This window comes from Mytilus californianus, unplaced genomic scaffold, assembly GCF_021869535.1.
Source record: "Mytilus californianus isolate M0D057914Y unplaced genomic scaffold, xbMytCali1.0.p SCAF_61, whole genome shotgun sequence".
In the NCBI taxonomy this organism is placed as follows: Eukaryota; Metazoa; Mollusca; class Bivalvia; order Mytilida; family Mytilidae; genus Mytilus; species Mytilus californianus.
Genome location: NW_026262714.1, coordinates 389072 through 404495, shown reverse-complemented (window position 1 = coordinate 404495; position 15424 = coordinate 389072). Strand labels below are relative to the sequence as shown.

Here is a 15424-nt window from a genome sequence, read left to right as displayed (position 1 = left end):
TTTGTTACATATTGTTAACAATCGAGATTGATTCATCCCACTAATGTTCATTGAAACGACCCTATTTGTTTTGTCGAATGTTGAAAATGTTCAAAGTACATATCCTAAATGTATTTCAAGAAGTTTAAAGTGAATAATAGCTACATGTATTAATTTCGACTTTTGGAAGGACGACACAATGTGTATCTCGGACTCTGGCTTCATTCAATAGGATACTCAAGTATCGCATTTAACTACATTTTTGTTTGAAAAAATGACAGAACGTTCATACAAATAACAAAAAATGTATATTGATGCTTTAAAAATATCTATCATTTAATTGCTTCACTGAAAATTGGAACTTTAATGCATGCTTACTTAGATCGATATCATTTGTGCAGATACACGCTTTGAGAAAAATGATTGGCCTATGAGGGGGATTTACGTGAATAACGTCCATTAATAACCACAATAAAAACCAAATCCTTATAATATAATTATGTTTCTTTCATGAGTTCCAAGTATAAAAAATACATTGGTGGTGTAACCGGTAAGAAACCCTATCATAATCAATATACACACAGGCCTTCAACATGTTTAATAATTGTTTAACGTTCACTTACAATAACTTATTTCAAGAATAGGAACATTAAATAAATTACTGCATCAACGCATTGATCCAAAAGTGATAACATGCACCATTCAAACAGATATTTGGTAAAATTATTTTACGTTTCTTCAGGAAAATTCAACATATTATCTTTTAATCATACATAAAAAAAAACAAAAAAACATGGAACTATTCAATCTTCTGTTTGCTATTTTGTATCGTTATATTCAGTATTATAAATTTCCTTAATAACGTATTCTATTGGCTTATTGTTGACATGGTTCAAACTGCCTTGTCTTGTTCGTCTTTTATAATTTGGAGCGTGTTTTTCCCGCTTAAACGTTGAAGTGTTCAGATTTGTGAAAAACAGTAAAATAATTGTTTTAAAAGTAAAAAAAAAAAAAAAAAAATTGATTACAAAATTAATGTAAAAGATTTTTTTCTACGAAAGGGAGGCAATAAGCATAGTGTCTAAACCATTGTAAACTAGGCCTTACGTTTTATCATTCGAAACTGTCAAAGTGCATTTACAGCATTGATACCGACCATGTTACTCAGTAATCAAGGTAGAAAATAAACGGAATTATACGAATAACGAAATAATGAGAGTATCGTCCTAGAAGGAATAACGTGATTGAAATACGTCACATTTTGTAGAAATGAGGAGATGTGGTATAAAGGCAACAATCCGTTCAAGAAAAAAAGGACATAGATGCAAAAAAGTACTACCTATGTCCAGTTTTCTTTCCTACATCATTTGTTTTGCCATTTATAGTATTTTCATCTTAAATATTTACCGCGTAATTATGTATAATTATACTTGTAAACAGTTTTCCTTACTACATCATTTGTTTTGCCATTTATGCAATTTTTGTCTTTCACTCTAGAATTTGAATGCAATTTTTTGGACAAACATTTTCTGAAAAATGAATTCTAAATAATAAAAACCTTCCATCCTTTCTATACTTCAAAGTGACCATTTAATAAACTTGCTGATAGTTCAAAAGAATAAACAAAGCCGGTTAATGTTGCCCCCAAAAACGAGCCATCCGTACTTTTTTTAAGGAAAATACAAATGCAGTACAAATATCAAAATTTTACATTAGTGTCCTAAGCTATATATAATATCCCAGTAATGTTTTATAAAGTATTTAAGCCACTATTGTATACGATGTATCAGTTCAAAAGTAGTAAGGTTATAAGAGAGAAGACGTTATTAAAGTCAAAACATATTTTATTGGCGAAGTAAGATCATGCCTTCTGTCGGTTACCAACCCATAAATAAAGCTACTAGTTCCACTATATGCAAAATCCAATAAAGCTTGTCTTAACAAACCCCGAAAAAAAACAATAAAGATTCGTTACTTGAACTACAAACAGATGGCAATAATATTTTCAGCTTATGTAAATGTTTGATAGTTATAGCAACTATGGAAATCAACATTTGATTATCTTGTCCATAACACGTAGCATTTTATTTTTCTGGGCACGATTAAAACGTGTGCAAAAAAGCTGCGTGAGTAATGACGGTTTATCCTAGTGCACGAGCCATAGATCACATTATGTATATACATGATACAGACAGGGTATGAATGACTTGTTGTGATCATGGTACATGAATAATAGCCATAGATATAAACCAACTGGTCCCCAATTACAAGACTGTAAAATTGCTTTCTTTGATTGAAACTGTTCGTTTCCAACTTATGACATGAACCTTGCTAGCTCCAAGTCTTATTTGCTCATATACTGGATGAGCTTTCTTGCCTAATTCAAATTGGTTGTTAGGTAAATATCTAATATAAAAATGCATCAGTTTACTTGCTGATATCATTGATATCTACCGGTGATGAATTTGTGTATAGCTGCGAGATACCATTTATATAATTATATATATATAAAAAAGTCTAAATTGAAAACAACGTTCAAACCTATGATTGCGTTGGATAAAAACCGCAATTTTTATGCGTGTGCATGCAAAACTATATATATATATATATATAAACAAGTCTAAATTGAAAACAACGTTCAAACCTATGATTGCGTTGGATAAAAACCGCAATTATTATACGTGTGCATGCAAAACAAATTTCTTGGCAGAGGGGTCTAAATACAGCACAAACAACATTTTTCAAAAGACCAAATGAGTGAAAAAGTATATTTTAACAAAACGCATTTGACTAGCAGGTCGAACAACTGATGTTCTTAAACCCTGCTGACTGCCATTGGCGATTGCCAAATAAACGGATCACAAGATGTAACAAAACAGATCTTATTATTAAATTATTACCAAACAGAAAACAATAAACTTGCGGAAAAGATGGTATACCGCAAACATGAGGTGTAAAAATTTGTACACCATATCCGGATTTCGACAATTAATGTCTCTTCAGTGATGTTAGGAATCGAAACAGTATTTGGAAGGCCATATAATTTACCTCAATTTAGGATAGACTCTTGAATTTTGAAAGAGTCAAAATAGGATGAACGGATCATATAAACCCGAAGGCAAATATAATACAAGCCCAAACGAAAAAATATAAACAAGTCTAAATTGAAAACAACGTTCAAACCTATGATTGCGTTGGATAAAAACCGCAATTTTATATACAACATGTACATGTATATACTTCGCACAAATAGGGCAGAATTAGTTTCTGAAATTAATGAAATAGTTCTCTCTTTTGTAAAGATTACAGATGAAAATAAAATCAAATTTAGGTATACTTGTGGTGAGAATGATACCATTAGAATAATTGTATAAATTATTTCGTGTACACATACTAAAAAGGCTTTGAATATAAAATGACTTGCGGGAATATACCTCCTCAGTGTGATTATAAAATAAATCAATGTTGAAATGTTTTCTGTTAATCTTAATCTGGATGACATATATAGATAAGAAACCAATAAATAAATCAATCTTATTCTTATTCTTGTTCGTGGTATGGTCTTTGATAGTAAAAACAATCCGGATCAATATAGTATTCGCCATTTAGAATTGTTTTCCATATTATGCTCGAAATGTTACTACTCAAATCATTGTTAAAGCTAAAAATGTCATGTACTGAATAAGCTACATTAAAATCAAAGAATAAAAAATGTACTTGTTTCATTAATGTATTTAGATAAGGCATACTGTCGCTTCTCCGACGGACATACATATAGATGGTCCTGCTGATCACTGAAATAATCCTGTCTATGTATTGTTGAATAACAAATTTTCAGTTTCTGTTGCAGATGAATAGCTATTTTGACATTACGGGTGGCTAAAACAGTTTTCTTAACCCCACATATAACACCTCTTTCAACGCATTTTCTATTCAGGCATCATGAACCTTCCAATAAATGAACAAATATTATGTAATATAAATAAATATAAAAATATAAATATGATTTGAAATAAATATTAATATATACATGTATGCAACGCAATTTGGCTGACCGAAAAACAATCGGTTATAAAGACATCACTGTAGCTGCCATTTCAAAAGTTTTATCAACTAATTTCTTTTAACTAAGGCTAAACTTTGAAATATAATTTGCGATTTACTGCTGTCCTAAACACGCTGAGGAACAATAAATGGTACCATAATTAATTGCATTTGATTGTGTTAATGTCTCACAAGGCAACCCCATTATTAAATATAATAATTATAGTTATTTCATATCGGTTAAGAATTAGCTTCTCTTATTGGATAACAAAGGGCCACATGACATTCTTTATTCTTCAGTAATGATTTCTATCGGTCTTTAACAACAACAAAAAACTGACCGGAAACCGGTCGTTAACAGACTTTTACATGTTAATGACCAGTGGGGCATGGTTTCTCTGTTTAGAGAGATGTCCCTTTAATAAAACATTTTCCTGATTTTAATTTTATATTGAAGTTGTTGAATTGTTAACCATATGTTTTTGTTAATTATAAAATTATAAAATCATAGAAAACTTTATTTAAATGAATGGTAGTGACTTATTGTTATCACTATGACTGATCTTCACTTTTTCCTATAGAAATCGTACAATAACTCGAGTTTGTTTTGAACAATTTGAATTTATGAGAATTTTTAAAAACATGGTTCCTCAATGAAATAAACATTATAGTTATTGAAGAACGGGTCATTATCATGATACATGGACTGCCGGTAGGACAGTGGCATTGACTGCGACAGCGATAATGACCTCGCCTACGGCTCAGTCATTATCGCTGTCTTAGTCAATACATGTACCACGGTCCTTTGGGTAGTCCATATATCACGATAATGACCCGTTTTTCAATAACTATTATTATACTTCATGTAAAAATGCCAGATATTGATTGGTTAATACATGGGAGACAATTTACTCTATCCTATTGTAAATACTCTATTACCCTTAGACGCTTGATCAAGTGTGCGCTTTATTAAATACGGATGGTTGTCATGTACAAGACGTCATAGCTTATTACCTGAATTTGAAATTTAATAGACAATAATAACAAAACATTCAGTATAATAAATCAAATAACACATATCTGAGAGGGTGATAGAGCAGATTGTTACCCCTCGAAAAGACATTGTCCACCTTGGCTTCGCCTCAGTTGACAATGTTTTCTCGAAGTAACAATCTGCTCTATCACCCTCTCAGCTATGTGTTACTTATATATTATGTAATTAACATATCTGATAATGGAACAGTACCATTATAATCTGCATTACAAAATGTAAATTGAATAGGAATACCTGGAATCCAGTTTTCATTATTTGATACCTGAGGGCCTCGATAAAGATACAAAAATATTAATATAACTGAAATTAAATACTATGTGAATCAAACATTTATTATACAATCGAATAAATTCGCTCGTATTGTAATAACTTTAGTCAAGGATTTGTATACTATATACAAATCCTTGCTTAAGTAAATTGTCCACTAATGTATAAATTATCAATGTGACCGATTAATTAATCAATCAATAATCTGTTGCAAACTGAAAAATTAATAAAATAATTATTTACATTAATTATGCGTACAATAAACTCAGCAATCTGACCTTAGATATATTCAGTTACTTTCAAGCAGACTGTGCATTCAGAATATTATGAGGAGTGTTATAGCTGTTAAACATGTTAAAATTGATATGCCTTCCTGTGATACAATGTAACGCGATTTAACGGTCAAGCCCTTTAAATATGGCATTTTACTGATTTTTTTAGATTTGTTTACACCAGGAATTTGTTTGGCTTTATCCATAAAACTGTTTCCAATTGGTTAGTTAAATGAATTGTCTTTTAGGTAGTCATATTTACTTGCATTGCTTATATAAGAGCCCTATCCCTTTCTTTTTGCAGCATACTACAGATTTTCGAAGGTTCACAGGTCTTTACATACTCCATCATTGTCATTTCTGTCATTCATTACAAGACTTGTTTTCAAGTTACAACATATTTCACTTACATGGCACGAACAAAATTCTGTGCATGCCGGATTCTGCTCAAAGCAAACGAACCCTTTTCAGTATAACAATAATACATTAAAACGAAAATATTAAGTACATGTACCAACAGTATAGAGAATTCGGAGATACAACACCATTGACCACGAACTCCCTACTCCTCAGAGACCCTAGTACAGGCATACCATGTGTGTGTGTGTGTGTGTGTGTGTGTGTGGTGTTGGTGGTGGTGGTGGTGGTGGTAGTAGTTTGGGGGTGGAGGGGGTTACGTATGCATAAACCTCAACCTGTAAAACATGCAATTGAACGGAAAACTAAATAGTCCCGCTGCCAACATCATGAACCGTACACAATTTGTCTCTATTCTTAATAGGTAAATTATAATTTTGTACTAATTACAGACATTATTAATCAGATTAAAATACATATTAGTTATCTACGCTTCGCTTTCAAGCAAAGCAAAGCGAGGACGCATGATTGAGACTTACTTTGTGAAGTACTTGTAAAAAATACAAAACATTGGAACCCTCAAATATAATAATGGCTTCAATCCTTCCAACATTTAGCGGAGATCACGTACTCCGAGGTGGTTTACATAGACAATGGTTTTAGGTGAAATTGCTTGAGGTTAATGGTGCCTAACGTGAACCAGGAAGTGAATTGGCCAGAGACGTGTCTTAGTAAGTGGCAAGTTTTATACGCCATATATTAAGGACTACTTTACACGCTGTTTAGTTTACTTTTTTGATCATACAACATTGCGACTAGCGTTCTTGCAAATTAAAGATATTCATCAATATCACTGTTTCCCAATCTGTCATCTGTTTAAGAACTTTGGAAGACGTCATGTTAATTTTCTGTGAGAAGTCATATCATGCAATTGTATGTGCTAGTCAAATGCATTAACTTACTAGGGGAACAAATATTAACCTAGCTTATGTTCGAGTTTGTAACGTCTTATGTACTTGGTGAAAGTAATAGTTACTGTTAAAAACAACAGATCATCTTTAATTTTCAGGAATAAAGAAAAATTAAAACAAAGAATTAAAACGTCCGTGTCGAGATATCTTTTGTTATAAAAATGAAAATTTGGAGATATGCTATGAATGCCAATGAGACCAGTCTCCACCAGTTCTATCTGTAATAGTAAAAATTTCAAAACTGTCTATCGACATGGATAATGTGCAGAATCATATGTGCCCCCCGTTCATGGCTTTTGTCATACAGGCAATGACACCTTGCATAAATACGTTCTACAATTTGAGATAGTTAAACATTCAGATAGAGTAAATTCTTTGATATCTTATAGTGCAATAGTTTTTTTTTGGTTTTAATATATAATAAAATTCTAAAGATCATGAAGTAATGATTGCTTATTTTCGTTGCCAGATAAAAAAAAATCAATTTGGGGGAGAAAAAAAAACCAGTTCGATTACTTGGAAACTTGGAATATCTTAAGATCTGATGTAATGGTTGACTTTTACATATTCGGTCATCTTGATAGAAAGTTTAACGATAGATTTGTCGAAGAGGTCGCCCTTAAAAAACGAAGCTAAATAGCGCTAGTGTTCAGTGGGCTAGACGGATCAACGCGGAATTCACTCAAAATATCCGTCGTTGATTTTGCTTTTAAATAAAACGACCGTTTTCTTTTACACGAAAAGGCGAAAATACTAAAAAATAAACATATAAATACATATTTGCTTATACATCACAACAATAAACTGGAAAACATTATATATAATAGCAATAAAACAATAAATTTAAATATTACTTGAGTGCTAATTAAAGATTAATGACCGTGAAAGGAGTGATCAATTTCCGTGTTAAATTTAAAGTTTTATAATTTCATTTTTTATCATCAATAACTTAATAATTTTATATACCTTCTCCTAGATATTTTTATCAGGAATAGCCTTTAACAAGTTTATCCCACAATCAAATACAAATGTGTACATATAGCGACAAGCAAATAAAGTTTATGTCTATATCTTTACTAAAGTAGACATATGTATGTTAAAATAATATACGTTCTAGCCGTGTGTTATTTTGGGTGTTTAAACTCAATATTTAGACGACTTTTTGCATGTGTGTCACCGCACTAGTATATTTCTTTAGGTTTGTAAAATTTAATGCGAAATGTTTTATAATACATGTATGCATACAATAAGTTTTATATTAGTGAAAAACAAATAAAAACAAATAACATCTGCATTAGCTATTACTCAATATCCGATCTTTTTTTTTCAAACTGATACCATTCAAATCGATTATGTACGTACATGTTACATGCATGTTATACCTGAAATATTTGTTTATCTTTCCAAACGATCCCTAATTAAGACATCAATTCTATTGCTTTGTGGTTTAGATTTACGAGTAGCGTATATCTCAGACTGTAAAACTGCTAATTAGTACGATTTTGTTATCTGAAAGGTAAACATCAACATTGAGTTAAATTTATGTAAATACGTTTTTGTATGCAGTCAAATATTGTTTATTTATAAAAGATTTGGTATAACAATTGTTGTCGAACGTCATAAGCATTCCCCCCTCGCCACATACACCCCCCGTCCCCCCCCAAAAAACAACAACAAAAAAACAACAAAAAAACAACAAAAAACATTGGCTCTGTATTTATACTTACTTTAGACGGAAACCATGTTACACGATACAAGTTTTAATGCGGTATTGACGAGCGCCCAGAAGGCGGAAATATTCCATTAGTTGTTGTTTTAGATTCAAATTTTGGAAGGAGGGGGGGGGGGGGGGGTCTAACTGCACTTCCAAAAATTAAAAAGAAGTTTTATGTCTGGGCAACATGATTTATTTACTAGTTGTGATTGGCTTTTAACTAGCTTCTAGTAACTGCAATATTCTAAGACGGGTACTTTGGGTCTTAAGTCCATTTGTTAGTTGTTTCTTGCGCTTTTTGTCGATCTGATGAGTCAAACCTTTTTCAACTTTGTTTTATGTTGTGTTGTTAACCACAATCCCCGTGTACGAGAGGGCTTAGCTCTCACAAACTCGTTAAAACCCGACACATTCCGCATGTTTTCCTGTCTAAAGTCAAGGTCCTGTATTTCAGTGCTTGTTGTTTGTTGCTGTCTAACATATTTGTTTTACGTTTAAATTGCTTCTTACTTAAGTGTGGCCGTTGTTTTGGCGTTTGTATTATTGTCGGGGCCTTTTATTGCTTTAATAGATATTGCGCATGTCGAACAACGAGCCAAGAACCCCGGCTAGAGATACGACTGAGTGCAACAATACTATATCCCGTACCCCTTCCCGACAAATTTATTACATACTAGAAAAATCCCGGGTTGAAGACTACTTGAAATGTTTGTGGTGATACACAGCTTGGGTTCATGTTTCTCAAACTATTTTTATGCACTGGTGCATTATGTTGATAGTTTTGATTAGTTTGTCAGTTCTTCGTCCATAGGAGTTTGAATGTCCAATTAGTAGCTTCTGTCTCGGTGTTACACAGGTGCTCCTAGAACGGAGGAAATAACTCAGAGAAAAATAAGACAACCTAGAACACTGATGATTAAAACATTTTTCAGAGGTGCTCGTTTGTAGTATTTTTTTTCAAGTGGTCCGAGTTCTGTCTTTGTGTGACAAGGGTGCTCCGAGAAAGGAGGAATTTACTAAGAAAAGAAAACAAACAATCTAATGATTAAACACATATCTTCGAGTTTGTTATATTTCTTCTTTTTTTTTTTTTTTTTTTTTTGAATGGTGCGAGTTTGATAAAGTGATGCAAGTTGTAATAATTAGTGAGAGTGTTTGAGTTTGGCGAGTTGGCCGTGGGCCGAGTTGTCATAAATTCAAGACAAATTGAATACAAATCATTCCCGCCTGCTTACAAAACGTAGTCGGTATGGAACCAGCTACGGAACTTTTTTTGGGGTTAAATTAATTAAGCTACGCTAATTAAAGCAATTAATATATGAAGTTATAAAGTACATTACATACACTAACTATTTATTATTATATAATACTTCAGACGATCGTCCCATTTCCGCCTACTAACAAAACGTAGACGGTAAGGAACCAGCTACGGAACTTTATTTAGGGTTTAATTAATAAAGCTACGCTAATTAAAGCATACATTAACAATTTATTATTATATAATACTTCAGACGATCGTCGGCTCGGAGACAAACCGGCTAAACAATTTTGGTCTCCAAATTTAATAGTATATATTTCTCACTGACCGATGGCAATGTATTTACATATATCCATGACTACCGTTACGTACACGTTCTTTTACTACAATCATGATATTTTACAGTGAAAGGGCAAATGATATAGTTCCATATTTTGATTGCTGTGATTTGTTTGGGTAAGTACAAGACCAAGTACAAATATGAGGGTCTGGATTGGGTTTACAGAATAGAGAATAATGGACAAAAAGTGCAGAATAAAAGGCAAAAAAATATAAAAAGAGAAAAATTAGGCCAAAAGATAAAGAATAGAGAATATTGGGTTGCTAAAATAAAAAGAATAGAGATTAACAGGCAAAATTTATAAAAGAATATAGAAAAATGGCTTTAAAAATTTAGAGAATGAAGAATTGAAGGACCCCCCCAATCTAGACCCTCCAATATGGAAGGCGATGTGCATGGGGTATATATCAATGAGACTCTGACTAGTGACAGTTATAAGCGTAACTTTAGTTTCGACAATATTGAAGTTACAAACACATTAATTTTGTGTAATAATTTTCAGAAACATGATATACATACATGGCTGTATATATGCATGTATAGCTTTGGAAAAAAAGTATCGCAACAACTTAAAACAACGAGAAGTAACTGTTGTTGGCAATGTTCATCAAGAAAATTGTAGTGTGTCCATGTATATAGTAAAACAACAGATGTGCACATGTATATAGTAAAACAACACATGTGCACAAAAGTCATTGAATATAGTAAAACAACACATGTGCACAAAAGTCATGTATATTGTAAAACAACACATGTGCACAGGTATATAGTAAAACGACACATGTGCACATGTTTATAGTAAAACGACACAAAAATCTTTGACATGCCTTGATACATCGGAGAAAAAAGGATATAGAGTGGTTAATATTGAAGTAAAGGCCACGCCTGCAGCCTAATTATTGAATTTACATTCTGGGAAATTTAAAGAAAGGCTAGGTGTACCTTAGACTTACACTGACAATATTATGTTCATTGGTTAACTTTAGATTGTGGCTTATACCCTAAACTGATTTTAAACTGTCTTGTGTCAAAGCTTAGAACGCTCACTTACATGTCAAACCCCGCCCTATTATGTATGAACCTGTCTGTAATACGGCGAATGTCGTTAGTTTCAGGCCGTTAGCTGTTTAGTTGGATTTTTTTCACTTTTTATCATGTCATGTCACTATCTTTTATTGCTGACTATACTGTATTGGTTTTGCTCATTGATGAAGGCCGTACAGTCACCTGTTGTTGCCTGAATCCATGTCATTTGGACTCTGGAGGAAAGTGTTGTCTCCTTGTCCATCATACCACATCTCATTACTTTATAATTAAACTGAGAACTTCCATAATGTTTTTTATTTAATGGGAAAAGTCAGTCAACTGGAATGACAAATACTGATCACTAGAAATATGTTTTTGTTTCAAAATCCGTCAATTTAAAGTCAGTCATCCAGAACAAAAAACCTTCTCGATTTGTAAGTCACCAAAATATACCAATGTACAGTACCAACAATCATATAAAATACGTACAGTGATAACGAACAAAAAAAAAGTTTGATTGCTGAAGCACGGAATGACGCACATTTCTGTATGGCCTTCGTATTGACGTTATTTGGTGTATATATGTATAAGTTCTAAAAGGAAACGTATAAAACGTGTTTCGTCGTATACATACGATCTCTTACAATTTTCTCATCTGAATAATATTATCTTTTCCATTATGTGTATGTAGGTTGCTATGCTTAGATATGGCAACAGTAGAGAAGAATGTTCCTGTCGGTTATTGCTATATTGAAGCTATATGTGTCGATGACAAATTTAGAGGGAAAGGAATTGGCAAAGTACTCATGGACGTTGTTGAAACAGATGCAAGAAAGCAAAATTGTAAAGTAAGTACTATGAAAGTTACTTAAAACGGTTCATTCTTTTTATGATTTCTATATGTATTATCAAATAGGCAAAAATGAAATAAATAGTAAAAGATATAATTTAAAGACAAAAATTCCTATTAGGAGTCGTCTGACGATTTCGACAATATTGACTTTTGATAATTAAACTTTGCATTTAACCATTATGTTCAATGTTTTGTTATGTCGATCATGTTGGTTGGCAAGCGGGATCATCGGACACATTTTTAAAACTAGACGATGATGATTGTGGCCATGTTTGGTTTCAATTGGCTTAGTACTTTCGGAGAAGAATATTTTTGTAAAAGTTAACAGACGACGGACATTGACGACGGACGAAGGACGACAAGTTACGAAAATAGCTCACTTGACATTTTGGGTTCAAGTGAGCTTAACGTGAAGTCTTAGACATAAAACTGTGATGATTGGTATTATGCTAGCATTAAATGTATTAACAAATAGCCTGGCTTATTCTTTGATTGACCAAAAAAAAAAAAAAAAAACAAGAAAAAAAGTTCAATCGTTTTTAGGGGTCTACGTTACTATCATCAGTTTAATACCAGTAACAAAAGAAAAAGACAACATCTGGACAAATTGTTTTCAATAATAGACAAGACAGTGTCTTTCCAATTGATTAAGTCAACCTATTTTAAATTTACCAAACTATAGACAAGTTTATATTCCATTTGACAAAGAACTTCAGGCGTTTATAATCTGGTCATCAGTTTTAAGGAAAATAACCAATGCTAGTGTTAGAAGCACAAAAGTACACATATAAAGCTGTGCTACTAAGTACATATTGTGAGAATGAAGATAGCCTTGTTGTGGTGGTAATAAAGGGGAAATTAGTCCTATCTCGCTGTCCGATGTTTAATTTTTTTTTTTAATTTCAGACTATGTACCTATTGGTGGTATCAACAAATCGAGCACTGAATTTATACTCTCGTCAAGGATATGTTATTACAGAAAATAAATCTTGTTGTTTGAAATGCATGATAGGTGAAAAGGTAATATGTAAATATATGTCATGATGGAAGTTATTCAAGTTTGTATTATAGTTTTTATGGAAGTAAATATTTGATCAAGTTGTTAGAACTATGTCGAATGTGGTTATGAAACACAGAAAATAGCCCATAAATATGGTGGCCGGATGCGGCCATTTCGCGCTTTCGCGTTTTCTCCTTTCACTTTCACGCGAAATCGAGAAATCGAGAAATCGGGAAATCGGGATATAGAGAAATCGAGAAATCGGGAAATCGGGAAATCGAGAAATCGAAAAATCGAGAAATCAAGAAAGCGAAAACGAGAAACGTGAAGGCGAAAAAATAGATTTCTCGATTTCGCGTTTTTGCTTTCTCGATTTCTCGATTTCTTGATTTTCCGATTTCTTGATTTTCCGATTTCTCGATTTCGCTTACTCGATTTCTCGATTTCTCGATTTCCCGATTTCTCGATTTCTCGATTTCGCGTTTGCAAAGTGAAAGGAGAAAACGCGAAAACGCGAAAAGGCGAAATGGCCGCATCCGACCACCATACATATGATATAGTTGTTTGTGTTTATAGTGATTAAGATTATAACACAATGTTAAATGGTTTATGTTCATGGTACGAAATGGCAAATTCATGGTACGAAATGGTAATTTTGGGTACGAAATGACAATGGTACGAAATGGTTATGGTACGAAATTACTGGATACTGACTGCCGTATCCCAATTTTTGACATTTTATCTATTGTGTCTGTTTGTTTTGCTCACAAGTTGTTGTCAATATAATGGAATTGTGTATGACTGTCATACAAGTGAGAGGTTCTGCTAGCTATAAAACAAGGTTTAATTCACCTTTTTCTACATAAGGAAATGTCTGTACCAAGTCAGGAATATGACAGTTGTTTTCCGTTCCTTTGGCGTGTTTGAGTTTTTGATTTTGCCATTTGATAAGGAACTTTCCGTGTTGAATTTTCCTTGGAGTTCGGTATTTTTGTTATTTTACTTTTTGCTACTTAAAACTTCCAGTTTTAAGTTTTAATGGTTTTTCTCTTTTATGCAAGCTGTAAATATAATACTGCTTACTCTTCCAGGGCATCAGCGATCACTCCCAGTTTTTTAGTGCGGTTCGTGTTGCTCAGTCATTAGTTTTCTATGTTGTGTTTTGTGTACAACTGTTGTTTCTCTTTTAATCTTTTTCTTTTTTTTTTGCCATGGCGTTGTCAGTTTATTTTCGACTTTTGAATGTCCCTTTGGTATTTTTCGCCTCTTTTACATGTATTACCTAATATGGATTCATATTTGATTCATGTCTGCTGTTGTCAACAGTGGAATGTATATAAAAATCAAAGAATGGCTTCATATAACGAATAAGAACATAAAAAAAAAAATACTGAACTCCAAGGGAAATTCAAAACGGAAAGTCCTCTATAAAATGGCAAAATCAAAAGCCCAAACACATCTAGCGAATGGAAAACAACTGTCATATTCCGGACTTTGTAAAGGCATTTCCTTATGTAGAAAGTGGTGGATTAAACCTGGTTTTAAAGATGTTTAAAAAAAATCCGAAAAAAAAAGATAAGCCAAAAAAATATATATAAAATGTGTCTGAATTCAGATTATTCTATTCTTTATGACTTTGAGCTTATAATAGAATCATCGAAAACCAAATTTAGAGCTTAAAAGATAAAAATTTAATTGATTTATTTCCTTCATTTTTTTTTCAGAAAGCGTCCAGAATGGATAAACAATTGTGATATCACGAACCAAAAAATGATAATGCTGTGTACATTTTTGTGACATTTCTTCGAATTCAACTGACATGATTACTCAGTATGAACTTATGTCTAATAAATAACTTAGTAGATTTACAAACATTTACAATTCTAACCTAGTAAGGATATTCTATTTCGTTATGTATACTTGTAGCAGTATGTCTAATTGAAAAACTAACAATGAAGTAATTATTTCCATATGTCGTACACAAACATGATGGAATATGATTTGACAGTATCTTTTGCCATTATACCAACCATCTGCTAATATCTATTATGTATATAATACATTCTAATAAATGTGTGGTTTTTGCTCTCCTGTAAGCTCTTGCTTTCCTTCTACTCAAGCGGCGAGTCTGAGTGTTAACCCATGGGTGTGTGTGTTTTGATGATGACATCTTGGATGGAATATGAAAGTCAATAAGAGATATTACTCCTTCCTTAAATGCTTGCAACATATGATCTAGATTTCGGAATTCAGGGCATCTGAATTCTGTAGCGAATTCTGTATTTGCAG

The 15424-nt window shown here is 32.6% G+C and overlaps 1 protein-coding gene across 1 annotated transcript; it reads left to right on the top strand.

The window, feature by feature from the left end:
- The first annotated feature begins 11979 nt into the window (after positions 1-11979).
- On the top strand, positions 11980-14889 carry LOC127707270 (uncharacterized). The gene is made up of 3 exons (XM_052211808.1): positions 11980-12130; positions 13042-13155; positions 14860-14889. Exons 1-3 carry the CDS (start codon positions 11990-11992, stop codon positions 14887-14889), a joined length of 285 nt encoding a protein of 94 aa, XP_052067768.1. The 5' UTR covers positions 11980-11989.
- The last annotated feature ends 535 nt before the right edge of the window (positions 14890-15424 follow it).